The sequence below is a fragment of the Electrona antarctica genome, assembly GCF_951216825.1.
Source record: "Electrona antarctica genome assembly, chromosome: 11".
Lineage (NCBI taxonomy): Eukaryota > Metazoa > Chordata > Actinopteri > Myctophiformes > Myctophidae > Electrona > Electrona antarctica.
In genome coordinates, this window is record NC_136792.1 from 32,863,255 (window position 1) to 32,890,011 (window position 26,757).

Sequence of the window (26,757 nt, forward strand, 5' to 3'; positions counted from 1 at the left end):
ATTCCATCCTAATTGGCTATAATTGGCTTTCAAAGTTTGCAAGGTTGCCCCATTTTGAACAAAAGCCTCAAATCATGAACGCAGCGTGCAATTTACGTGAAATCTTTCACACATTTTCTTACTAGGCTGAGGAATATATCCCACCCTTTTCACATTGGCCTGTTATAGCGCCACCAACAGGTTGATTTTTGCAAAACACATTTTTGGAACAAAATGCAAAATGCCTCAAATCATCCAATTGCCATCAAAGGCGTATGAAGAAGTGGCACCCTTTTCACATTGTTATCATTTGTTTTAGCTATCTGTGTATCTGCATGTGCCTGACATGAAGGCCAATGCAAATGTTAGTATGAGCCAAAAAGATTCCTCAAAGACTCAGAGCAACTGTCACGTAATAACACCATCTGTGGTTACCATGACTATCTTGAGGTGTTATGGGAAATAGAAAACTGTCAATCATTCTCTTCACCTGCCATTTCATCCCCATGTATGTGAACTAGAGCATTGTTTCTCAAACCTTTTCGTGTCAAGGACTTCCAAATTGACATGTAGTTGTCTGGTCCCCCCCCATCTGAAAAAGACCCCCAGAAGAGAAGATTTATGTTTAAAAAAAATCTATATGCTAGTATTTTATGTAAATGGATAAGGTGGTTAAAATGATTGTGATGCTACATTAACTACGTTTGCTGGGGACCCCCTGGAGGGGAACCCCGAGGGTCCCTGGACCACACTTTGAGAACCATGGTTCTATTCTAACCATCAATCTCTCACCGCTGTGAGAATTCCCGGCAGTGTCTTGGACGAGGGGAGTGCAACAGACTGTTGCTTTTGTTGTTTTATTTTATATAATTTTTTTTGGAGGGACTTCTATTTTAGGGAGGTCATTGTTGCTGCAACACTGCTACGGTCAACACAGCAGGCGGCTTTCTTTTCTCTGCTGCTTTTAAAGTGTCACTCATCAAACGGGCAGAAATAAACTCCAAAATCTCCAACCCCCAACCACCCACAGTCAGTGTTGGACAAAGCAGTGGTTCTCAAACTTTTTCGTGTCAACTAAAGGACCCCCAAATTCATATCCCCATTTAAAAAGGTGTTGCCAGGGAACCAGGAAAATATTATTATTATATTTTAACAATATAAATCTGGCACTAAATATTTTCAGATGGGTGTCTGCGGCCAAATACATTAATTTTGGGGTCCTTGACTCTCTCGTTATTGTCTCTGCCAGGCCGAAGGCAAGACTGTGGAGACTATTTTTTTATTTCCATGCCATGATTATGACTTTTTTCGGTGCTATCCTTTTAGACTAGTGTTTGACTGTCCTCTGTGAGGTTTACATATCTTTCTAATGAAGTATTCAATCAATCAATCATGATTTGCACCCTGTCTGTCCGTGTGTTCATGTGTCCTTCTGTCCATCTGTCTGCGACCAGCTAATCAGTTGGCCTGGTCACTGCCAAACTATGCACACACACTCCCTGGATGCCAGAACCTCTTCCCCGAATATTTCAGATCAGCCTGTCATAGCGCCACCATGAGGCCGCAGCCTGTCATAGCACCACCATGAGGCCGATTTTTGTAAAACACTTTTGCTATTACTCCCAAAAATCACGTACATTAGTACACAGGATCTCTATAGTCATGTGATCAACACGGATCTGTCCGATTTTCTATATTCCATCCTGATTACCTTGATTGATTGCCTTCCAAAGTTTGCAGGATTGGTCCGTTTTGAACAAAATGCCCCAAATCATGAACGCATTGTGCAATTTACGTGACAATTTGCATGCACATTCCCACTAGGAGGAAGAAATCCCACAATTTTCCAATTGCCGTGAAAGGTGCACAAAGATATGGCACCCTTTTCATATTGGTATATCATAGCGCCACCAGTAAGCCACAATAACCTACCTGACCTGAGGAGCACTTTTTCTAGTTGTATATGTGTTCTTTAGGTAATTGGTTATCTGCACTTTGGCTTTGTAGGGCAGTATACTTTACTTGAGTTGATAGCCTACTCATCACAATTTTCACTTTTACTTTACTGCAATATAATTGCAAGTCCCTAATCATCATCATCATCATCATCATCATAATATTGGATTATCCACACTAGTGTTCATATTCACAACAGGCACTCTATTTGTATGTTTATTATTTTTGAAATGGGTTACAAATTGCTCCATCTACGCCCTCCCTCTCAGCTTTCCACTATCTTAATAAAAATAAATAAAAAAAAGTACAAAAGGTGGCAAAATAAGAGCTCAATTGGGAAAAAGGCTGGCGTGAATTAGATCCTAATTTTTCAATAAATGCTAGCGGGCTGGGAGTTCCATCGAGAGTGGAGATTCTGATTTGAATACAATATCTTGCCTACCAGCACCTCCTCCACCTGGATGTGCACGAAAGCCTTTTGTGTGTGTGTGTGTGTGTGTGTGCGCGCGTGCGTGCGTGCGTGTGTGCGTGTGTGTGTGTGTGTGTATCTATCTAGGGAGTATCCTCTCAGACAACTGCAGCATGGACAATGATGTCCAAAACCGGATAAAGTCTGCCTGAGCCTCCTTTGTAGACTGCGTAAGAGGGTGTGAATAAAGACCTCAGCATTCACACCAAGGTTGCAGTCTATCAAGGCCATCTGCGTCTCCACACTGCTCTACGGCTGTGAAGCTTGGACCCTGTATCGGCGCCACATCCGCCAGCTGGAGAACTTCCACATCAAATGTCTCCAGCGCATCCTTGGGCTGACCTGGCATGACCGTGTACCACACACGGAAATCCTGATGAGAACCGGCACCAAGAGCATGGAGGCCACTTTCCTTCAGCACCAACTGCGATGGGTTGGCCACACCATCAGGATGCCAGAGGACAGGCTTCCACACCAACTGCTCTATGGTCAGTAACATCATGGCCAGCGATCCGCAGGAGGGCAAAAGCGGAGATACAAGGACAAACTCAAAACGCCACTGAAGAAATGTGGAATTCAGGACACCCAGCTTGAAAGCTCTGCCTCAGCACGGCCTTTATGGAGGCAGCTTTGCCATACCGGACTGCAGCGTTTTGAAGTAGAGAGGAGTGGGGCGAGGGAAAGGAAACGCCAGGGGAGACAGATGGTCAATGCAGCGAAAACCACAACTAATAATGACTTCATATGCCCTCACTGCAATAAACCATGTGGCGCTCGGATTGGACTTCACAGTCACCTCAAAACTCACCAGTAGAAGAAGTAGAAGTCATCATCGGGTACGATGGACTACTATAAGCATGTGTGTGTGTGTTGTGTGTGTGTGTGTGTGTGTGTGTGTGTGTGTGTGTGTGTGTGTGTGTGTGTGTGTGTGTGTGTGTGTGTGTGTGTGTGTGTGTGTGTGTGTGTGTGTGTGTGTGTGTGTGTGAAACACGTCGACTTTAGCCACGTTTCAAGTTTGTGGATCTGCTGCTTTTGTGTGACGCTGTAGTATGGTCAAGTAGGGCATTCATTTTGAAAAAACACAAAAACTTATGGAATATGGAGATGAGAGGTTTCTGCCCGACAACAATGAAATACAGTGTTTAACTGGGAAAATGAGCCAATGCACCTCTGCAAGCTTGCGGGCACGCATGCACGCACACACACACACACAAACACACACACACACACACACACAGCTGCATGAGGGCTGTTTCAGCTTAGCTTTAGCTTTCACATTTCTGTTATCCTTCTGCCTGTCATCTATCGAGTTGTTTTTGTTTAGATTTGTTTGCAGTATTCCCTGACTCTTTTAAACGTGGGTGTGTTGGGTTTTTTTTGGCAAGCCTCTTGGGGTGTCTATCACACCTGTGCTTTTTTTTCCTCTTGTGTCTGTCTTGTGCTGATATCCCACAATACGCACATATAAACTAAGCACAAGAAAAAAGAAAATCCATGTCTTCCATTCTTCCCGAGTACTGCCTGCTAAAGATTTCAGCCTCCAGTGTATGTTATTTATGCATTGCACTAAGGCAGCGGATTTCAACCCTTTTCATACCAAGGCCCATTATTCATTCTGCATTTGAGCCACGGACCACCATTTGATGAGATTTGGCCTCTCAGACCCAAGTCTTAGAATATTCTGTTGTCGTCGAATAGGATTTTGTCCACAATTCCATGATGTATTGGTACCATTAGGAGAGACAACAGGCATTGATCAAAATGTATTCTACATTCTCTAATTGTAAATTAAGTACTTTCATGATTAAAATAGTCTACTCTAAAGAGAGTTTAAAACTCTTGAGAGCATAAAATGAAACCATTTTTTGTTTCATTACACTCTCAAGAGTTAGAGATCTATAAGGGTCCATTTGGTTACCAACTCTGCATCATGTAGATGGGGACGACCACCTGGAGCCCCGTCAAGGACACGGGGCACCAGTGGACTTCCCAAACTAGACTTCCCTAAATGTTACTAAGTCGTCTGTGTTCCTGTTACTTAAAAACAGGTGGACAACAAGACAAGAAGTTACTTTTCAGGATTAAAAACTAAATAAAAAAATCACACCCGTGTGAACTGAGTGGTGCAAATCCTCAACATAGTTGAACACGGACATTGCTGTTCCTTGGAGTGGTTGCACCACTCAAAAATAGCAAAAGTAGCGGTAAAAACTAAATAAAAAAGTAAAAGTAAAAGGTTAAAATATCGAGATAAGAGGATTCAACGATACTATTCTTGACAAGGAATAAATCTACACTAGAATCTAACTGAAGCCAGTAGAATATTCAGTACTGTGTTTATATATTTTCAGAATCTGCTTTTGGTCGCTTATGTACTGCATGCACTAACATTGCGGTTCGCCACAGAATGAAAGTGAATGGAATCACTGCCTGTGGTTTCTCATAAGCATCATACCCAGGAAGCTAACCTCCTGAAAATGGTTGAGAATCACGGCTACAGCCGTAAAAATATTCTCTTGTGGGGGTCCCATAACCTGACTCCGCCAGATGGGGCAGCAGAGAGTACACTGGGTTCCCCCCTCCTGCTCCCATCTGGGAACTCTCAGGCAGACTTGATGCAAGGCCACAAAACGGCCTGGCCAATCAGCGGCAGCTAGAGGCGGGATCAAGGCATACACAGTGCTGCCTTGATCCCGCCTCTAGCTGCTGCTGAGTCAGGTTAGGGGTCCCAGGCATATCTTCAAATGGGGGTTTGCTGGCTTCAATGCGTCAATTTGGGGGTCCTTGGCATGAAAAAGTGTGATAACGGCTGAGCTAGGGCATAGGTTTAATGTTAAACGTACTTTCCAGAAGCAGCGAGTGCATTCTCCGGCAACGGCAATGAGACGCAACGTTGCCGGGGGAGGGCCGGCAGCTGGCGGAGTAGGTGGATGGATTATGAGAGCTCCGTTCCGCTGCTCTGTCGGTCCGTTCGGCAGCCGCGCTCCAGACGCCGCAACTGTCGGTAAACTGCCAGTAACAGCCGCGACGCTGACGGGGGAAGGGGCCATTTTACCCTCAACATCTTATTTATAAGATATTTCTATTGTACATTACTATTAAAGCCAATAAAACTATGTCTGTACCTGCGTGCAGGATTATTGTATCAAGAACAAAACATATGGCTTGAATATTTATTTTTAAATTACCTTATTTGAGTTTAAAAGAGTACTGTTCCATTTAGACTGACAAATGTGTAGCTATTCTTTAATCAAATGTATGCAGTCAGAATAATAGTAAAAGTACCATGGGTGGCTTTAATTAATTTCAGTCAGTTAGAACATCTAAAATATATATTTTTAAAGTGATAGCTAAAAAAGTGCTATAATCCTCGTATAAATAATCGGCCGATTAATCGATTATGAAAATAATCGTTAGTTGCAGCCCTAATATTCGTCCTGAATGGGTTAAACAGCTAGTGCCTGCTGTCGTTTGAGGGGACGCAGGCCACCCTGAACCTTATCACATCCAGGTTCTGCATTATATCTTCCTCAAACATACAGTTCAAAAGCTCCTCAAGTTAAGTGTGTGTGTGTGTGTGTGTGTGTGGAGCGAAGAGGCCAGATTCATCACACCGACACTTTGTCCACACCAGCGACGAAGACAAAATAAAATTACAATTAAAAATGCCATCCCTGGTTTATTTCCAGTCTATTATCTCCAATGGAAGAGTGAACGTGAACAGAGCTTCTGAAACTTTATTTATCTCCATGGTCACTGAACAAAATATTGGACCCAATCATCACACGCCACACAATATTCCTAAGATCTTTCTCAGAGAGACAAATCAGGAGAAAATCGACTTTATCATCGACCTTTCTCTGTCCCTGCAACACACTGGTGGGATCTAGAACCAGTAAATGTAGAACGTCCACGAGATCTCATAGGCAGTAGCGTTTCCAGGAATTACATTTTGAGGGTTGCGCTCTCACTAATAGTTCTCAGGTCTGGTGTTTGCGGAAATGGATTTGGCCAGGCGGCTGCCTGGCCTCGCCTTATTGTAGATATGCCACTGCTTGTAGGGCGGTTTTAATAACTTATGAGACATGAGATGTTTTCCGCGGCTACTTTGTGACACGTTTGGATCACGCTTGCCTCTGGGGGCCGCTGGGTAATGTCCCTACAATGGAATGCTATGGGCAATGGTGGCATGCTACGGTCGCCTGTGTTCTTCTTACTTTTTTTACACTGGCCGATCATCGATTATTTTCCAACATTAGGACATTTGATGGATGGATGATGGACAGATGGGTGGGTGGGCCGCAAACCTTTCCAAGACTTCCAAGATCGAGAAAAGGTTGAGAACCGCTTGTCCAAACTATTTCCATACACTTTTCTTCACTTGAGCTTCAAAAGAATACTTTTAATACAAGACAGTCGGCCCGTTAACGCAGCAACGAGGATGATTACAACATAGTCGGCCCGTTATCGCAGCAACGAGGATGATTACAACATAGTCGGCCCGTTATCGCAGCAACGAGGATGATTACAACATAGTCGGCCCGTTATCGCAGCAACGAGGATGATTACAACAACGAGGATGATTACAACAACGAGGATGATTACAACAACGAGGATGATTACAACAACGAGGATGATTACAACAACGAGGATGATTACAACAACGAGGATGATTACAACACAGCCAAAGCATCACTGGAAGAAGAATGCAACGGAAAAACGTCTTTGTTCTTACCAGGCGCCTTCTCTCTTCTTCCACTGTGCTCAAGAGTTGGGAGAATTCTTTGAATGACTGGGCTGAAACAAATACAGACAAAAATATGATTATTACCGGTAATATGACTGCGAACGATAGATAATGAATATGCATAGCAAAGGTAAATAAGTGAGCATTCCTGCACAAGAGGTCAACATGTGCACCACTATTAAATATCGATCCGCATCAATGTAGTGCATAATTAGCCTGGTGTTTATTGCATGCAGCTGGAGTAGGATGAAGCCGAGTAAATGAGTCAATCTGTAAACATTGGATGTTCCCCCAGGCCGGGCCATCGCCATCAATCCCCCGCTGATATGTTTATGTGATGCTGTATGTGGTAGATGCAGTATATTGTCGCTGTCGGGCGGGAACCACCTAACTCCATTTTTGAGGATTTTTTGAGCCCCTCCTATGCACAGCGTTGTGTGTTTGTAGCACGGAATGTGATGATTTCATTGGCTGAGCACGGAATGATGTATGATGATAGTGCCCCTCACTTCACACGTGTGTGATTTGTTTCCAATGCATTCTTTTGTTTAAAGGGACATTTCACCCTTTTTGCAAATGGGGTTACGAGGTTCTGTCAGAATCGCTTTTTAATACTTACCATTGGTTCAATGGTAAGTATAAGACATGAACAGGGGCGCCTAACTTCGTTTCCAGGTGGGGGAGCACAGATTTGGACTCATGCGCGCGCGTAGCGCGCGCGCAAAAATGCGCGTGCATGTGCCTCGTGCACGCGCGTTTTCGCGCATTTTCACAAGGAAAAGTGGCTTTTACTTTCCCTCTCCACACGCAAGTTATATGAACAAACTGACAAAATGCATCATAAAAAGGCATAGGCCTATTTAGGCTACACATGACATTGGCAAGGCGCCGATATCAAAACAAAACATATAAATTATAGCCCTATTATACAACAGACGAGCTGACAGCGCAGCGCGCTTGGGCTCGGCGACCCCGGTGTTGTATCGTCATCATTCATCATAGATCCCTCCCCGTCAGAATCTAATATCTAACATTAAATTGCAGCAGCATTCAGCAGTTCAGTTGGCACGGCGGCCATAGTAATTAGTAAATACTATATTATTTCTCACTGCAATAGTGACTATTAGAGAAATAATATAGTTAAATTGTAAATGCTTTACCTTAAACCCCAAATGTGCTCTTGCGCTCCGGGGTGGTTAATTCCCTCATCATGGCATTTACTGTATATCCAACGTGAGTTACGTGTCCAGAATGTCATTATGTAGGCTACGTGAGATGGACACTGCTGCTTGCGCTGCTGCTGCTGCTGCTGCTGTTGTTTTTATTATTGTCCTCCTTCTCCTCCAACAACGTTAGCACTCGTTCCCTGCTGAACACTGCTGCTGGTGCCCATGAAGGCCAAGGGTTCATTAACTAGACTTGATTTGGGCTTGGACCCACCAAATAAATCACTCATTCTCTTCTGAGCCATGTTGACAACAACAACACACACATTCAGGCTGACCGGAGAAATTCAAATCCGTGCGCCCCGTGCGTAAAGGTAACCGGAAATAGCGTCAGCATCAGAGCAGTAGAGACATCGCTCGCGTGCACTACACGCGCGCCGCGCGTGCCGCGCTCACACTGTCACACACATAGACAAACACCCTCTCCTCCTCTCTCTCTCTCTCTCTCTCTCTCTCTCTCTCGCTGTCGCGACTCGCGCACCGTGCGCTTCGAGCGTGGCGGCGCCCGGGGGGGGGGGGGGGGGGGGGGGGGGTGATAAATAGTGGTGTCGCGTTGCGACACCACTATTTCAAATGGTGCCGCAGCTGCTCCGTTTGCTCCATGGCTCAGGCGCGCCTGGACATGAAGGGTCCTATTATGCGTGTCTTAAGTACCAGGTCTTATTACTTAACGTCAGACCTGGAGGCGTGATCAATGCCATTTGGCTATTCTGAGTGGCCAAACAGCATTGACCACGCCTCCAGGTCTTAAGTTAAGTCATAAGACCTGGTACTTAAGACACGCAAAATAGGGCGTTCAATAGCAGTTATGAAAAATCACACTTCTGTGAAGTGAGGGGCACCCACTGCAGTGGCGGAGGGAATGTCCCACGGGCCCTGATGCGAGATTGACATAATTTAAACTAAAGGGACACTTCACCCTTTTTGCAAAAAAAAGATATGTTAATAAGATTTAGAACATTTTCCTGGGGGTCTGTATGTGTGAAATTTGTGGTAGTGATGCACCGAATATTCGGATGCAGAAAATATTCGGCAGAAAATGGCTAAAAATGCATTTTCGGCCTATTCGGTTTCGGCCCAAATAGGCAGAAAATATATCACAGAATAGTGTATGCAATTAATGCATTCAAAAGAGCTGAAAAGGTGTTTTATGGACCCATAATAGTGATTATTATTTAAGTTTGAGTTTTTCCATAACCTTTTCTTTTGCCATAAATCAGGTAGCTTTAAGGTACAGCCATGACAGCAATGGTAGGAAAATCATACGACGGTGCCGTGGGTAAACGAGAGCCAAGTTAAAAGTTAAAATGTGTCGTTGATGCAATGCGTTGTGAGCTTTGATTAGTTATATTTGCCACGCGACACTGGCCTACAATGAAGAATAAATCAGCTGCCTCGCACCGCTCCGCACTGCCTGCCTGTTGTTAACACCATGGGGAGGGTTAACACAGACCACAGTGACACGGAAGCCTTGGAGGAGTCGCTAGGCAGTTTTAACTTTAACTTGCTCCGTATAGAGCGTCGCAGTCCCGCCCCCTTTCATGACGACGAGAGACACGGAAAAGAATTCCCCGTTCATTTTCCTCATAGACTTTTCAAAAAGTATTTATTGTCTCCACCAGGCCGAAGGCATGGGGAGAGAGTATGTTTTGCACTCCGTCCGTGTGTGTGTGTGTGTGTGTGTGTGTGTGTCCGTGTGTGTCCGTCCTTCCGTCCGTCTGTTACCAGCTAATCTCCGGCACCGTTAACCCGGTCGTTGCCAAACTTTGCACACACACTCCCTGGATGCCAACGATGAACCTCTGCCCCACATTTTCCAGAATGGCCTGTTATAGCGCCACCATGAGGCAGCTTTTCACATTTTTTACCTAAAACTGCACCGATCTGCGTGAAACGTTGCATGCACACTCCCTAGAGGCCAAGGACAAACCGTTGACCTGCATTTTCCGCATCTGCCTTTTATAGCGCCAACAGGAGGCCGACTTTTGTAAAACACATTTTTTGATATTACTCCTCCAGATTCTGTCCAAAAATCTCACAAATCGTTACACACTATCTCTATGGTCATGTGCTCAAGTCGGATCTGTCCGATATTTCATATTCCATCCTAATTGGCTATAATTAGCTTTCACAGTTTGCAAGATTGCCCCGTTTTTAACAAAAGCCTCAAATCATGAACGCAGCATGCAATTTACGTGAAATCTTTCACACATTTTCTTACTAGGCTGAGGAATATATCCCACCCTTTTCACATTGGCCTGTTATAGCGCCACCAACCAAAACACGTTTTTGGAACAAAATGCCTCAAAAACATGTTTATATTAATCCTAAACATTTTGCCAAACATCTCACACAGTCCTATCCTCCTGGTGGAGACCTGTGCCCAGAAGGGCACTTTTTCTAGTTTAAAGATGTTTACGCCGCGGACAAAGCCAACTGGAGTTGTGACAAATTATGACAATAAACACAATGTTTTGGGCCGATCAAATAATTTGTAATCAGAATTCTTTCTAATTATTTGAGCAGCCCAAAACATTGTGTTTATTGTCATGATTTGTCACAACTCGAGTTGGCTTTGTCCGCGGTGTAAATGTCTTTAAATAAATACTTTTTGAAAAGTCTATGAGGAAAATGGGCGGGACTGCGACGCTCTATAAATCACACATGTTTAATCACACAATGTTAACAGGTCAAGCTGAAACAGTGATTCATCTGGTCGTGAAGGCACTCAAGGCAGACAGTTTACAGTGAGACTCGACGACCGACAACGCGATGTAAAAACAATGCATGGATTCTTGTCTCTCGCGGTAAAGCTCCCTCTGTGACACTGTAGCCTACCTTAATTTGATTTAGACCAAAAACAAATGCATTGCTATTGCTTTGATTATTTCCCCTTTCATGTCGAGGTAAGAACTTCTATCACAGCAGCGCACCGCACGATGTGCACATCGTTGGAGCGATGCGTCTCTGTTCTCCAAATTGCATCTAAACTAAAACATTATACAAAAATTAAGATAATTATGAATCATTCAATTGATCTCACAAGAGAGCGCATTTCTCAGCACCAACCACAGCCGATTCAGGACCGGCGCATATAGAGAAAGAAAAGAGAACGTTTTATTGCATATTAGGCTGCAATATTTTATATTAAAATGATATAAATTCGACATTCGAGCCATTCGAATCATTCCGAACCCATTTTTTTTTTTCTCAATTCCTGAAAAATGAATTTTGGAATTAGGTTGTTTCTGCCCGATAGCAGAGATATAATGTTCATAAAAGCTGTCCATTAAAACTACAGCAGGCTACGTTACATTATGCAGGACAGACCATTGCAGTGGGCATACAGTGACAACCGGCCTATGTGTGGCAATGGGCTGACCCACACAGTCTAGCTGCACAGCTTCATTAAATACAGGACTCGATAAGAAGGCAGGCACAGTTGGCCAGCCCCCCTCCCCCACATCAACCCCCTGCACCCCTCAGGGACAAACCCTGTGTCCCACCATTTAGCAGCGAGTCGAGCCACCACTCCGCTCGCCAAATAACCCGAACATCATTATCAGGCGCTGCCACGGCCTGGCATGGGGGAAACCCCAAGGCAGAAAACTTGTATCTCCATAGTTCCATAGTAATATACATGAATGCCATACTTTACAGTCATACTATACTGTCACAGAAAAGCAAACAAAATAGCCGATCCTGCTTCTTAAAAATATTTTTTCTAAATTGAAAGTGGTTAAGGGCCGATTCATACTCCTATTTTAGAGCCGAATAAAAGTCGGTTCGGCGCTGTAGAGCCTACAATGTGACATCATTTGAGGTTCGGGGGGGCGGGTACCGTCCTAAAGTCGGCTCTTCGGTGCTACTGAAAATTTCTGACGAGCCGAAATCATTTCGGCACTACAGCGCCGAAACAGCAATACAATAGGAGTATGAATCGGCCCTAAGTCTGTCTGGGGATTTCCTAAATACTGAATCAAGGAAAATAAATTAACAAAAGCTTGCATCTAAATAATTCATTATTAACTACACTGGATCCAGTGTCCCGCCTCCCCCTGCCCTGAAAAGTACACATTTTAGACAAACAAGGTTTACGCCCAACAGTGACAATGAATATCATCAGTTAGAATTAGGGATGTTCCCGATCCTATCCCGATCCTATCCCGATAACACAATGTATGTGTTAGCGGCAGCCGATACCGATACCAGAGAATACTATTTATAATAATAATACAAAGAAAATTACTTATTTTATCTCGTGTTGTTAATAGCAGACTCCTCACTCAAATGTGCACTTGCAGTTTGGGCAACTCGAAAGCAAACTTAGAATATCTCCATAATTATTGTAATTTATTTGTGTATTTTTGGGTGAATTCATGCCCTACTTGATTAAACTACGGTGCTACACAAAAGCATAAAAAATAGCAGATCCGGGCCCGGATGGCTGGCGTGGATGTCCAGCCACCGATAATTTTAATCCAGCCTGACAGCGTATCATGGGTTCGAGTCCCGATCCCCTGGGTGTCACTCCCCATTACCTGTCAAACAATCAATATTACACAATCAATAGCCAAAAAAAGACCAAAACAATATCTAAAATAATACGTATATATATATTTTTTATTTTTGACATGAGGTTTCCACCCGACAGCAACAATGCACATGCATCATCCTCTCACACACTGTGTCCGTTTACGCACCAGTGCTTTTCAGAGAGGCAGGGAGCAATGACTTTGTGCCAGTGATCCCGCCGCGAGGGGGTGGGGCCAGTCGGTGCGGTGGACCTCCCTTTTAACGCCGGTGGCTCCTTTATCAACAGAGGCACAACCTGGCAGGGGGTAAAGGGCACAGCTGGTAGCCGCTGATGGGACAAGATTAGCCGCCGCGGAAAGGAAATGTGAGTCAGAGAGGGGGTTACAAAGCTTGCATATCATTCACCAAGTAAAATGGAAAAGGCGAGAGCTGCCACATATCTGATGAATCGCCCCAACAGAATCACTCTCCATTACACCTCCATGGAAATTTGGCTTCTGTTGGGGGACAAAAAAAAAAGATGAAGAGATATTCTTATATATCATTTTTCCGCCCGGCAGAGCAAGACCGAGCAGTAGCGATGCGTTCATGCAAAATAATTGATGAATTTGGGGCCTGACAACGCAAAGGAGGGCCTTTCTTATTGGAAGTACTTTCAAGCCTCCAGCTGCAGGCCAGCGGTGTGTTGCCCTTTCTTCACCGTATTGTTTTTTTCTTCTTCTTCAGCTCTTTAGCTCCAGATATTGAGCTTGTGTGACTCGTCCGGCTAGCTCCCCCACCCCCCCCAGGTGACCTTCGAACGAAAGAAGGAGCCCTGGAACTTTTCGAAAAAATTAAAAAAGAATTCTACAGACACATCAATCTTGCGGCGCCATTGATTCGGGCTGGAATGTGAATGTCACCGCAGGGAAGTCATAGAGTGGAATCGATAGAAGGTCAGGTGAACCCGTCTACCGGCACATATGGAATCCCTGATGTTACGGGTGATGAGGAGGACTTGGGTGCCATCAAAGTGGGGTGACAAGAGTGTGGCGATGTCATACCGAAAAGCTCACTTTCACTAGATTGATTTCAACAAGCTATTACCTGTTTTTTTTTTTTCCCCTTTCTATTTTATTGAGGCATGGCCTGCATTCTGTTTCACCCAACGTTGAATAAAACAAGAAATAAACGTGGGGAAGCAGCATTTATGCACCACATATCTGGAAACAAACTCCTAGTAAACTGCCGGTCTGCTGCCTCTCTTATTTATTTTAAAACACAACTAAAAACATTTCGGTTTGCCACTGCCATGTCTCCGCCATGACAAAGGCGTGACCAAGACTGTTTTTGCCCCTGTGCATCCATGTGTGTGTGTGTGTGCATCCATGTGTGTGTGTGTGTGTGTGTGTGTGTGCATGAATGCTCACTTTTTCCTATCCTACAGATTTTGTCCGAACATCATGGGATCAAGATGGACCTGTAGCCTACGTTTTTCCTATTCCATCCTGATTGGCTAAAATTGCCAGCTGAAGTTTGCTGAAGTGATTTGCTTTGAACAAAATGCCTCAAACCATGATTTGATTGCTGTGAAACGTTGCATGCACGTGGCCGAGGAAGAAATGCCACCCTTTTCACATTGGCCTATAAATAGCGCCAAACAATTGCACCAATCAACTTTAATCCCCCCTCAACCTCTACAGATTCCACTCACCTCTATAAGGGTTGAATTCAACATCGATGGCCCACAATAACCCATCTGACCAAGTGGAGACCTAAAGCTCGGAGGAGTCTTTTTTTTTTCTCTACTGCACTATAACTGTGCATTTTTACTTATTTTGCTGTATGCATCCTCATGAACGCTCAAAACGCATCGTGCCACATTTCAAGCTTGCAGATCTGCTGCTTTTGATGCTTTTGTGTGATGCTGTTGTATGATCAAGTATGGCGTTAATTTATGAAAAAACACAGACAGTTAAAATACAGAGATAAGGTTTCAACTTTCTGCCCAACAGCAATGATATAATTTAAACGTAGCCAAAAAATGCATACTCCTCGCGGTTAATCGAAAAAGCAATGGATAGAATCAGAATCAGCCGATAGTTGCAGCCCTAATATTGAACACCTTGAAATCCAGCACTTGAATCACAGCAGAGACAACTATCACAAAGGTTGTTGCACATACTGTAGATTGTAGAAGATGGCCGAGACAGATCGCCAGACTTTCCTTCAGCTGTTTGTTTTCCACAGAGCTCCTAATTAAAGCCGCTCCAAATGAATTCCCCGCTGCCTCGAATTAGACACTCAATGAAATGCCTACAGACAGATGCCTGCGGCTCTGTTGTCACAGCCCGCTCTGCCATAGCCGGCAGTCTCCGCCGTTTAACTTGCCCGGCAGGGCCGGCTGGATGCCGGGTGGTGAGCGAATACTAGCGTTGCCGATGATGAAATCTACAGTACACGTATGTACAGTTTCTGTATATTGTATTAACTACATGAACCCCAGCATCCATATACTGGGGGGAACATGCTATACAAAAATCACACCCGTGTGAAGTGAGGGGCACAAATATATAAAAGTCTAACTCATGTTGATTATGTGATGTAAAAACAAACGGTGCAAACACAAACATTAAACGCCATTAACAATAAAGAGCCAATATGGTACATTTTCCCTTCATTGTCAATGCGTTTACAAAACAAACATTGAACTAAAGACAAACATTAAACCTGTGTATATTTCTTCTCAAAAATAGCAGATCTACTGTATAAGGTCGCATTCACACCTAATACTTCGGTAGACTCGATGCGAATGGGCAGAGAAGGTGGGATTCTTGCATATTTATTTCCTGCGGTTTGCCTTCACACTGCGCTGTCATCCGCAGCAATTGGAAACGCAGCAGGGAACTTCATCAATGTGTTCCATTCCTAAATTACACAGTGAAATCTATGGTGTTAAAATAATACTTCGAGTAATAGTTAGGACGTAAAATTAGGGTAACGTGTGTCAGGGACTAGACGTCTCTCTCTCTCACGCTTGCACACGCACATGCACTATTTTGGGCATGTGGAGGCACAGTGCAGACAGCAGCACAAAATGAATCCGACCTCCGTTTACAAGTTTATCAACATGATATCAACACGCGCAGACGGACTGAATATTCTGTACACTACAGTGTTTTTTATGTGTTTCCTAAAGCAATTGATTAATGTACTCGTCCTCATATTTCAATGAGGGCTTCAGTCTCCTTATTTGCCCACGTCTATCCCCGGTTAAACGGGACATCTTTGTGCTGCGTAAAATGTATATCCCTTCTCCAACTGTGTTTACCTTAATTTCCTTTATTTGCTGCGGATTGCATTCCCACCTGCACCGAATCGAAATCAAATGCGATTGGAAGCGAAGCGAAACCCCCGTTTTTTGGCAGAGTAGAATGCGGTTCTTTGATGCGCATTAGGATTCACACCTGCCAAACGAAGCGCACTTTCCGACAATGTGCAGCAGGATTCGTTTTAATCGCAGTAAAGCTTTGTGGTGTGAAGGCGACCTAAGCTTACAACGTGATGCCTTGTGACTGTGAGCTTCTATGTGTAGTAGATTGGCTATTTCTAGCAAAGAGATTTGGTAGACAGAAAGAAAACTGTCCAAGTACAGAGACAGCTCATGTCTAGTTTACCAAGTATAGGTTTTTAAGCGGTTACAAACCTGTATTATAGACAGTGAAACCTCATATGTCTAAAACTGCTACTTTTCAGGATTCAAAAAAAAAATCACACCCGTGTGAACTGAGTGGTGTAAGGTCTTATATAGCCTGTCTGACGTAATTAAATCATGTCTGACGTAATGAAATCACACCCGGGTGAACAGGGTGAACATAGCAACCATGCTCATTTTTTCTGCACAGACTAACAAAGCCAGTTGTAGGAGTGGTTTACACCACTCAAAAATCACACCCGGGTGAACAGGGTGAACATAGCAACCATGCTCATTTTTTTCTGCACAGACTAACAAAGCCAGTTGTAAGAGTGGTTTACACCACTCAAAAAAAGAAAAGTGGCAAAAGGAGCAGATTGTCAAGCTCGAAACGCATCACTTTGTGCCGGGGGTTTCAAACGCATCACTTTGTGCCGGGGGTTTCAAACGCATCACTTTGTGCCGGGGGCAGTGGTGGAAAAAAACGAAGTACAAATACTTCGTTACTTTACTTAAGTACAAGTTTGGAGAATTTGTACTTTTATTGACTACTTTTCTTTTGCTGTATTTTTACTTTTACTTCGTTACATTTACAAGGAAAAAATCGTACTTTTAATCCGCTATATTTAAAATCTGACACCTCGTTACTCGCTACAAATTAAATAATGCGCAGTTGAGAACAGAACAACAGGGCTGCGCTCCACTCTCAGATAATAGGGGGGCGGAGTTGTGTTCTGCTGCCTGGCCTGCTTGAAGACGGCAAGACGCACACACACGTTGTCACACGCATTCAACATGGATGAACGCAGGGCTGCCAAGTCTCACGCTTTGAGAGTGAGAGTCACGCAATTTGACCTTTTACCACGCACCACGCCACACCTCTCATTTCTCACGCACGCACAATACGCACGCCGAGGGGGGCATAAAATGTGCCAAAAAAGCCAAGCCGGCTATCATAATAACAATTTTATAACAACGCGCGCCCATGTGTGCGTCCTCACAAACGGCAAAATAGCCGATCTGCAGGAGATCATGCAGCGCTGTTATATGCAGTAGAAAGGGTAACCAGGCAGTGGACCACCAAATCGTCAGCCGGGTCCCTGACTGTGACGCATGGAAATGAGCCATGCAGAGTTTAACATCGCATCGAAATATTTTTCATGGAAGACAATATAGCCTCCACAAGTTACAACATTAAGTGAGTAAGTCACAAGTGACTATCTCTCTTCTATACTGGTGTGTGGCGTGACTGGCGTCTCTTGCGTGATATGAGGAACGGTGCCAGTAGCCTACGCACATTATAGGGTGTGTGTGTGTATGTGTGTGTGTGTGTGTGTGAAGGGGGAGGGGCCGCATCGCAACTTGTCGTTATAGTTCTGTTCAGAGAGGGGGGGGGGGGGGGGGGGGGGGGAGAGAGAGAGAGACCACAGATGTGTGGGCATGGGGAAATAAAAAATAAGGCATTTTCCCAAATTCCAGTTTTCTGACTTTTTATTTCACAACATATTCCCCAATTTCCACTGAGATTATGGGGTGAATGAATGTGGCCAGACCCATCTTCTCTTTCTGTCATAGTGACATTGTCCTGCATCAGATCATGTCCAAATCAGGTTCTCCAATCTCCAGTAGCCTCTTCAGTTTTTTGAAGATTTTTGGAGTGGTGCAACCACTCCCTTACGGAGCTATGTGTGTGGCTGGCTGGGTCTGAGCACTATGTGTGTGGATTGCTGGCTGGCTGGGTCTGAGCACTATGTGTGTGGCTTGCTGGCTGGCTGGCTGGGTCTGAGCACTATGTGTGTGTGGATTGCTGGCTGGCTGGCTGGGTCTGAGCACTATTAGTCCATGAGCCAGACCCCCCTAATTTGCGCGTTAATTACGAAATGGGTGGGCAAATTCTTGTTTGAATTTTTGATTCACGGATTCACGGCTCGTGATTATAGTACAGCAGTGTTTCTCAAAGTGATGTCTGGAGACATCACTTTGTCCAGAGACATGTTCCATTCAAACCCAAATGCATTAAAGTTGCACATTTCATAAACAAGAATGCAGAGGTTCAACTAGCACTGGGGAACTGGGCTTCGTCTGTTTTGCAACGCAACATGGAGCTCTTGTGTTAATTAATTATGCATGTTGGTCCTGTATGTTATTGATGTATGCTGTTGGGGGTTCTGTATTTTAATTATTTGTATGCCATTTCATTTTTTGGAATAAAGCCACTTTTGACAGGACAATTTTAGGACTTCATTTATTTGTATTCATTTTGAAAATAATTTTGTATTTTGTACTTTGTAATTTTTACTTTTATACTTAAGTACATTTTTACACCGGGTACTTTTTATTTTGTACTTTGTAATTTTTACTTTTATACTTAAGTACATTGTTACACCGGGTACTTTGTATTTTGTACTTTGTACTTTTACTTTGTAATTTTACTTTTATACTTAAGTACATTTTTACACCGGGTACTTTGTATTTTGTACTTTGTACTTGTACTTTGTAATTTTTACTTTTATACTTAAGTACATTTTTACACCGGGTACTTTTTGTACTTAAGTACATTTAATTTGAGGTACTTTTTTACTTTTACTTAAGTAACTTTCTTAATGGGTACTTTGTACTTTTACTTAAGTAATTGTCAAGTAGAGAATCAGTACTTCTACTTAAGTAAAATATTTTTGTACTTTTTCCACCACTGGCCGGGGGTTTCAAACGCATCACTTTGTGCCAGGGGTTTCAAACGCATCACTTTGTGCCAGGGGTTTCAAACGCATCACTTTGTGCCGGGGGTTTCAAACGCATCACTTTGTGCCAGGGGTTTCAAACGCATCACTTTGTGCCAGGGGTTTCAAACGCATCACTTTGTGCCAGGGGTTTCAAACGCATCACTTTGTGCCAGGGGTTTCAAACGCATCACTTTGTGCCAGGGGTTTCAAACGCATCACTTTGTGCCGGGGGTTTCAAACGCATCACTTTGTGCCGGGGGTTTCAAACGCATCACTTTGTGCCAGGGGTTTCAAACGCATCACTTTGTGCCGGGGGTTTCGAGCTTGCAGATCTGCTACTGGGTCGATTAATTTACAAAAACACACACCGCCTCAAATTCAAGCATGCTAGATCCTATAACGAGGTTCCGATTTGGAGCGGCACTTTCCTAATAACCATAATTGGCTTTTTGTCAACCCCTTGATTGCACACAAGGGGCACACCAAGCTTTTGTGTGGTGAGAAAAAATAAAATACTGTTGATTAGGAATTCAGATGAATTTCCTCTGTGCTAAGAGGAGGTGTCTGGCGTCCAGTTTAGGCCACACAGATGGACTGTGATTCTGCCTGGAGCTGCATGAGGATAATGAGCAGCAGTGTTGCCAGGTTTTACATGATGAAACAAGCAACTAGGGTCTATGAAAACATTGTCTCACATTAGCCAGACGACTGTTCCACAATCTCTGAATGCTATACCTATATAGTGTAGAGCAGTGGTTCTCAAACCTTTAACATTTCAAGGAACCCCAAAACTGAGTGTACAAATTCAACCCAATGGTCCTGTAGGACACTCTCAGAGTTACAGACCTGTAAGGGTCCATTTGGAACCCCCTATACTGTATAAATGTTTGAGAACCGACTGCTGCATTGCGATACAAGGTTTCTGCCCGACAGTAATGGTATTCCCGCTGGGAGGCTAGAGGACTCGCACCTCCATTAATCCCTGACACCCATCACAATTAGTCCCTTTGATCTCTTAAAGGCGTTAGAGAGGGAAGAAAAAAATACCGGGCTGTAGCATCATAAGCAAATCAATATCATTAATTATACATTCCACGCAGCCGATGGCACGAAATATATCGTCGATGTCGGGTGGAAACCTTACATGTACAAAATGCTATTTATTTGTATGTATTTATTACCCCTTTTTCATCGCCAATTTAGTCGTTAATGCTAATGGCTTCCTCCCCCACAAACATTTATATGTTGTCACTGCTGTTGTACGCCATGAATAATATTGAGTCCTCATTGTTAGCTTGCAAGGCGATGACAGATGGCACCTGTGTTCACTTGATTGCATCCTACACTTTTTGTTTTTTTGTTATTCTTTATTTACCCAGGGAAGTAGCTGAGCACAGGTGCTCATTTTCAGCAATGCCCTGCACATAGAAACACACAGACAGACACACACATTAAAACCTGGGAGCTGACCAGTACAACCACAGTCTTATACTGTTGGCCACTAAGCAGCTCCAGGGGGAGCAGTTGGGGGTTCAGTGCCTTGCTCAAGGGCACTTCAGCGGTGTTGGGTGAGTGATGACAATCACTTCTCCACCCAGATTTGTCCTGCCCGTCCGGTGAATCAAACCGGCAACCTTTTGGCAACAAGGGCACTCCTCTAACCCTTAGGCCACCGCTGCCCCCCGAACACATATTTATACCCCACTTCCTTCTTCTTTCGTCATCAGATGTCCATTATCAGATGTCCAGCTCAGTAGCGTACAGCCACGCCCTCGTCTCAGGTCCCACATCGAATAGGCCGGCCTCCGAGGGTGGTTTATACAGGGGACAGATGGTGATGATATGGTCAGCGGTCTGCTCTGGCTCCTCACACTCGCATGCTGCTTTGTCCGTCAGGTCCCACTTCGTCATGGATGATTTGAAACGTCCGCCCCCAGTTCGTAGGCGTTCAGCAGGGTCCATTGCCGGCGTGGCAGTTCCTCTCCTTCAATGCCGCCTCCCTCACTTCCTCACTTCTTCCTGTTGCCTTGACATAACGCCGAGGGAGACGCATCCATTGCTCTGTCCGTGGAAAGGTAAATAAATATATGTGAAAAGGACATTTATTATGTGCTGGCTGTTCTCTCATTTTCACTGCCGTTGTATCCCAAGAGCCTTCATCCTACTACTCCTGCCCAACATTCCCTGCCGACAGGTGCCGTAACACCAGCCGGTAGGATTACCTGCTGGGACAAATATCACTGAGACTGAGAACAACACCACCACCAAACTTGTCATAGAGGTAATGACATAAACACCTTGAAGGTGTGAATGAAACACTTTTAGGTAACAATACCTACACACACACACACTTTATGAATGTCATATTTAGAAAGAAACAACCATTTCTAACCATAAACCTAAGGGTTACCGTAAGCGTCACGCTGTGATCGGCAATTGTAGATGTGCTATATATTTTGGTGCATGACAACAACGTGCAACTAAGCATGATAAATCAAACAGGTATCGTTAGTATTTTTGTGAGTGTTTGTTATCGATTCTGGTTCCAAATGGTTCCCTATTTCAGTTCCAAAATTGTATAAAGTAACTTAAATAAGAGGTCAAATTTTTAACAAAAAGCTTTACTTTATTCCTTTAAGCCTTAAGGCTTAGTCAATTTAAGACATGTAATGAATAGAGTAACATCCTCTCCAACAGTTGAGCCATTTGTGGATAATAGTGAGCTATGTTTTCATTTCTTTTATTTACCTAGGGCAATAGTGTTGTAGGCTACTTCTCTTAATACTACTGACAATAAACAAATAAAAGCCTGACAATAAACAAATAAAAGCCTACAGACAATAAACAAATAAAAGCCTATCTGAGAGCAGCACGCACGCACACGCAGCGTGTACGTCACCCGACACCAACACTTTCTCTCTCTCTCATCTCTCGTTGCACAGCGCACATGCAGTGCCAGTGAGGCAAACCACAAGACTCCTCTCCCTTACAAGTTTCCCCCCATAAACTTCACTTGAAAATTACGTTTAAGGAACATTAATAATTATGACAACAGCATCCGTCTGTAGACTAGAGGAGCTTGCATCTCTGCTTCAGTGTCAGGCACAGCGCATCTCTCTCGACTCCTCGACAAATATAGTAGCCTACATGCAGGCATAGCTCCGCCTCAGCCGATTTGCAAGCCACAACGCAGCTTCTTCCCCAAACTGCACAAGGGTTCAAACTTCATCACGTTAATCGCACGTTCAAAATATTATCGCCGTTAAAAGGAATTTGCGTTAACGTGTTATTATCTTTTAACTTTGACAGCCGTAATATATGGAGATAAGAGGTTTCGGCACGACAGCAACAATATACTCAACTCCTTCTGTGGACAGTTTGGTACACGCCTCAAGACCCTTTACTAACTTATATTCTTATTTACTCACAAACAATACATATTTGCTTAAAAACTGAAAATACTAGGCCAAGAGGAGACTGAGCTCTTCCTGTTCCAGAGTTCAGATTAAGTCGTCCAATGAGAAGTTGAGAACCATGGAGCTCCACAGGATGCAGTTATGGAGGAAATGCCAGCGAAAGGTCAACATTTGGCTAACTAGCTAATTGGATAGAGTACAAGAGAGAGAGAGAGAGAGAGAGAGAGAGAGAGAGAGAGAGAGAGAGAGAGAGAGGGAGAGAGAGGGAGAGAGAGAGAGAGAGGTTTTATACCAAGTGAATGCAAAACATTGAAATATTGCTGCCATTGGTTTTCAAAGGTTTATCACAAGGTAAACTTTCCTATGTTGGATGTTACTGTATTGACTATTTCTGCCACTTCCTATGGGTTTGTAAGATAGTTTTCTCTATGTTGCAATGTAACGTAGCTCTCTTTCTTTATTTCCTTTTGATTGTACATGCATTGTTTGGTTCCACATTTGCTTAGGCACTGCAAACTGTGAATTGTTTTCTCATGCCAATAATGCCCCTTTGAATTGAATTGAGAGAGAGACAAAGGGAGACACAGATGGAGAGGGAGAGAAAGAAAGACAGACACAGACAGACAGACAGACTAGGGTTTGGTGTATAGCTGCTGAAACTGACCGATGTTGACTTCGTCGTCGGTCTCGGCATCTCCGATGCATTCAAACTGGAACTCCTGCAGAGACTGCGAGAACTTCTGGACGGCTGCCGAGAGGTCTGCAGGACGAGACGAGAAAGGTCATGGTCTTCATTATACATGAAGCATGGGGGACGTACCAGTCAGACAGCCAATTAGTACACATGCTTATACAGCACTATGCTTCATACAGTGCTGTATATACACGTGAACTATACTGTACACTAATTAGGTATAATTTATGTTGAGAAATAACATCTGGAGTGTTAATTTAACTCGGAATGTGTATAGTAAAAATAAACACTTAAAGGTCAAACTGTCTCTTTTGGTTAACAATGCATAGTAGGTGTGTTGATAACACCTGCTTATAAGATGGGCTTAGGGTCAGAAAAATCATTTTGATGAAAGAGGAGTTGGTAGCTAACTGCTTAAACAGAAAGGAAAAAATGCATTAGAATGGCAAGGCTTAATATATCATCCCTGTGCAAAGACTACATTAATCCAATTTGAAATTCATTAGGTTTCTCTGGAAAGTTTGCAAAATGGCTGTGTACCCTAATAAATGTCTCGATTCACACAGGCAGCATTCTGTCAAAATGTTCCCAAGAGAAGCTAGACTTCAGTCTTACAATACTGATTAACTACATGATGAGGACAATCTCACAAAATTAGAAAAAATTAGAGCATTATTAAGAAAAATGAGATCCAAAGTGTTTAGTATAGCCTGATTTTGGAGTCCTACATCAGTGGTTCTCAAGTATTTTTTTATTGCACGCACGCACGCACGCACGCACGCACACACACACACACGCACGCACGCACACACACAGACAGAAACAACCATTTCTAACCATAAACCTAAGGGTTACCGTAAGCATCACGCTGTAATCGGTAATTGTAGATGGGCTATATATTTTGGTGCATGACAACGTGCAACTAAGCATGATAAATCAGGCATAACTCTTATCTTTAATCCCTAAACCAAATTTCTAAATGTCTAATCCTTAACCTAAACGCAATGAGCCAGAAATCTTTGTCTAATCCTAAACCTATCTCTGAACATATATTTTTCAACCACAAAACAACCATTTGTCTTGTGAGGACCAGGACATTGGTCCTCACAAGACAACCATTTGTCTTGTGAGGACCAGGACATTGGTCCTCACAAATGTCTAGTTTTCAAATTCTACTATAAACTACTTGTGGGGCCATTTGGTACTACTAGTATAGTAATACACATGTGCACACGCAGACATGCACACGCATACCTGCACACGCAGACATGCACACGCAGACATGCACACACAGACATGCACACATACATGCACACGCAGACCTGCACACACATACATGCACACGCATACCTGCACACGCAGACATGCACACGCAGACATGCACACACAGACATGCACACATACATGCACACGCAGACCTGCACACACAGACCTGCACACAGACATGCACACGCAGACATGCACACACAGACATGCACACGCAGACATGCACACACAGACATGCACACACAGACATGCACACGCAGACATGCACACGCAGACATGCACACGCAGACATGCACACACACACATGCACACGCAGACATGCACACACAGACATGCACACACAGACATGCACACGCAGACATGCACACACAGACATGCACACACAGACATGCACACGCAGACCTGCACACACAGACATGCACACGCAGACATGCACACACAGACATGCACACACAGACATGCACACACATTCAGACAGATATTAACCTGCGGCCCACATTAACCTGTGGGCCACATTAACAATTTTTTGTGGGGAATTTTTTCCCCAGGTACGTATACGTACGTCGACGCTGGGTGGCGTCATATCCCAAGTCCGTATATATACGTACCCCAACGTAGACTCCGTCTATATAATGGTTGATGCCACGGAAGCCTTTAACATTGGTCCGGTTCCCATAGCAAAGCCCCACCGTTCCAACTATGGGATTGCAAATATATTCACAGTGCAAAGCAGTGGAAGAGAGGATTTTCAAACCATCATAACTCAGATTCTAAGATCGCTGTCCTTGGTGGATTTTCTGCCATCCACATTTCGGATTTAATTTGTGCCTTTGTACCGCGACGCTGGCGCCATGTAAACGCTTCTGACAAGAGGTAAGGAGTGTGTGAGTGTTCCAATGCTGTAGTGCGGTAGTGTGTGGGGGGTGGGGGCAAACACCGTCTTCTTAAAGTGAACATGTATAGGTCCCTGGAGCTGGGGTTTATGCTAACAGCTAGCGGTAGAGATAGAGTTAAGTGAAGGTGGTGGCCACATGTGGAATTAGCATATTAAGTAACAGTGTTACATATTCACCAAAAAGTTTCATTTGTTTCTGCAAAAGGAAAAAAAAAGAAAAAAAAAATGTCCCTTGCACCCCATTCTCTGGGTCGCTTATTAAATCAATGTGCTACAGAATATTTTCCGGTTACACAGAGGCTTATTTTGATTTATTATTTTGGTAAGAGGCACATATGAAACCAGCTGACCCTCTGGCCCTTTGAATAAATCCAAAATAAAACAAATAATATAAAATAAATAAACCATGCTAATGAGACCATAGGCCTCTGGCTTTAAGGCATTCTAACGACACACTGCATTTTTCAAGACATGCATTTCCATATGTTAGCAGTGCTGCAGTGTTTGGACAAAGAGCATCTCTAAATAGATTTATAAATATATATATGTTTTGCCCGAAGATGCATAGTGTCAGCAGTCGGTCCATTTTTATAAGTCCTGCCTTCATTCTAAAGCTGCTGATTTGAAATCAATAGCCAGCCCTTGCTGTCTGGATGTGCAAGCACCACCATCAATAATGGATGAGCCTTTACGGCTGACTCTCCAAGAGAAGTGGTGAGCCAGGTTGCTTTCCTTTAAAGGAATGAACCAGTGAACTATAGAATTGACTCTCGAAGGGAACTGGTGAACTAGGCTACTCAACTGTAAAGAAATGACTCTCGAAGAGAACTGAACTATAGGCTCTACTACTTTAACTGCCAGGGTTTTTTTTAGAACAGTCTGCCCACACTGCCAGCAATTTTGAGCGTTTTTACAAATCTTTCAAGACCCACAGAAGATATGAATAGCTTGTCTTCACCCAAAATGCTGTCTGGAAACAGAAAGCAGATTTATTGGAGGAGGCATGCTATAAAAAGGAGGCCTATATTTCTACTTTTCAAACCGATCATAATGAATAAATAACATTTTGTGTCATAGAAGCCAGTAAAATGTGCTGGGATCATGTATTGAATCCAAGTGCAGCTGCAGGTGCTTTTTTTATAACAATATTGCCTATGATAAACAATCAACACAACAA

The 26,757-nt window shown here is 43.6% G+C and overlaps 1 protein-coding gene across 1 annotated transcript in view; it reads right to left on the reverse strand.

Moving 5' to 3' along the window:
- arhgap42b (Rho GTPase activating protein 42b) overlaps positions 1-26,757 on the reverse strand; it is a 132,625-nt gene that overhangs the window by 91,368 nt on the left and 14,500 nt on the right. The window contains exons 2-3 of the mRNA XM_079515131.1: positions 23,390-23,485; positions 7,140-7,201 (exon numbers count right to left, since the gene is read on the reverse strand). Of these exons, the coding sequence (XP_079371257.1) occupies positions 7,140-7,201; positions 23,390-23,485 (158 nt within the window). The remainder of the gene's footprint in view (positions 1-7,139; positions 7,202-23,389; positions 23,486-26,757) is intronic.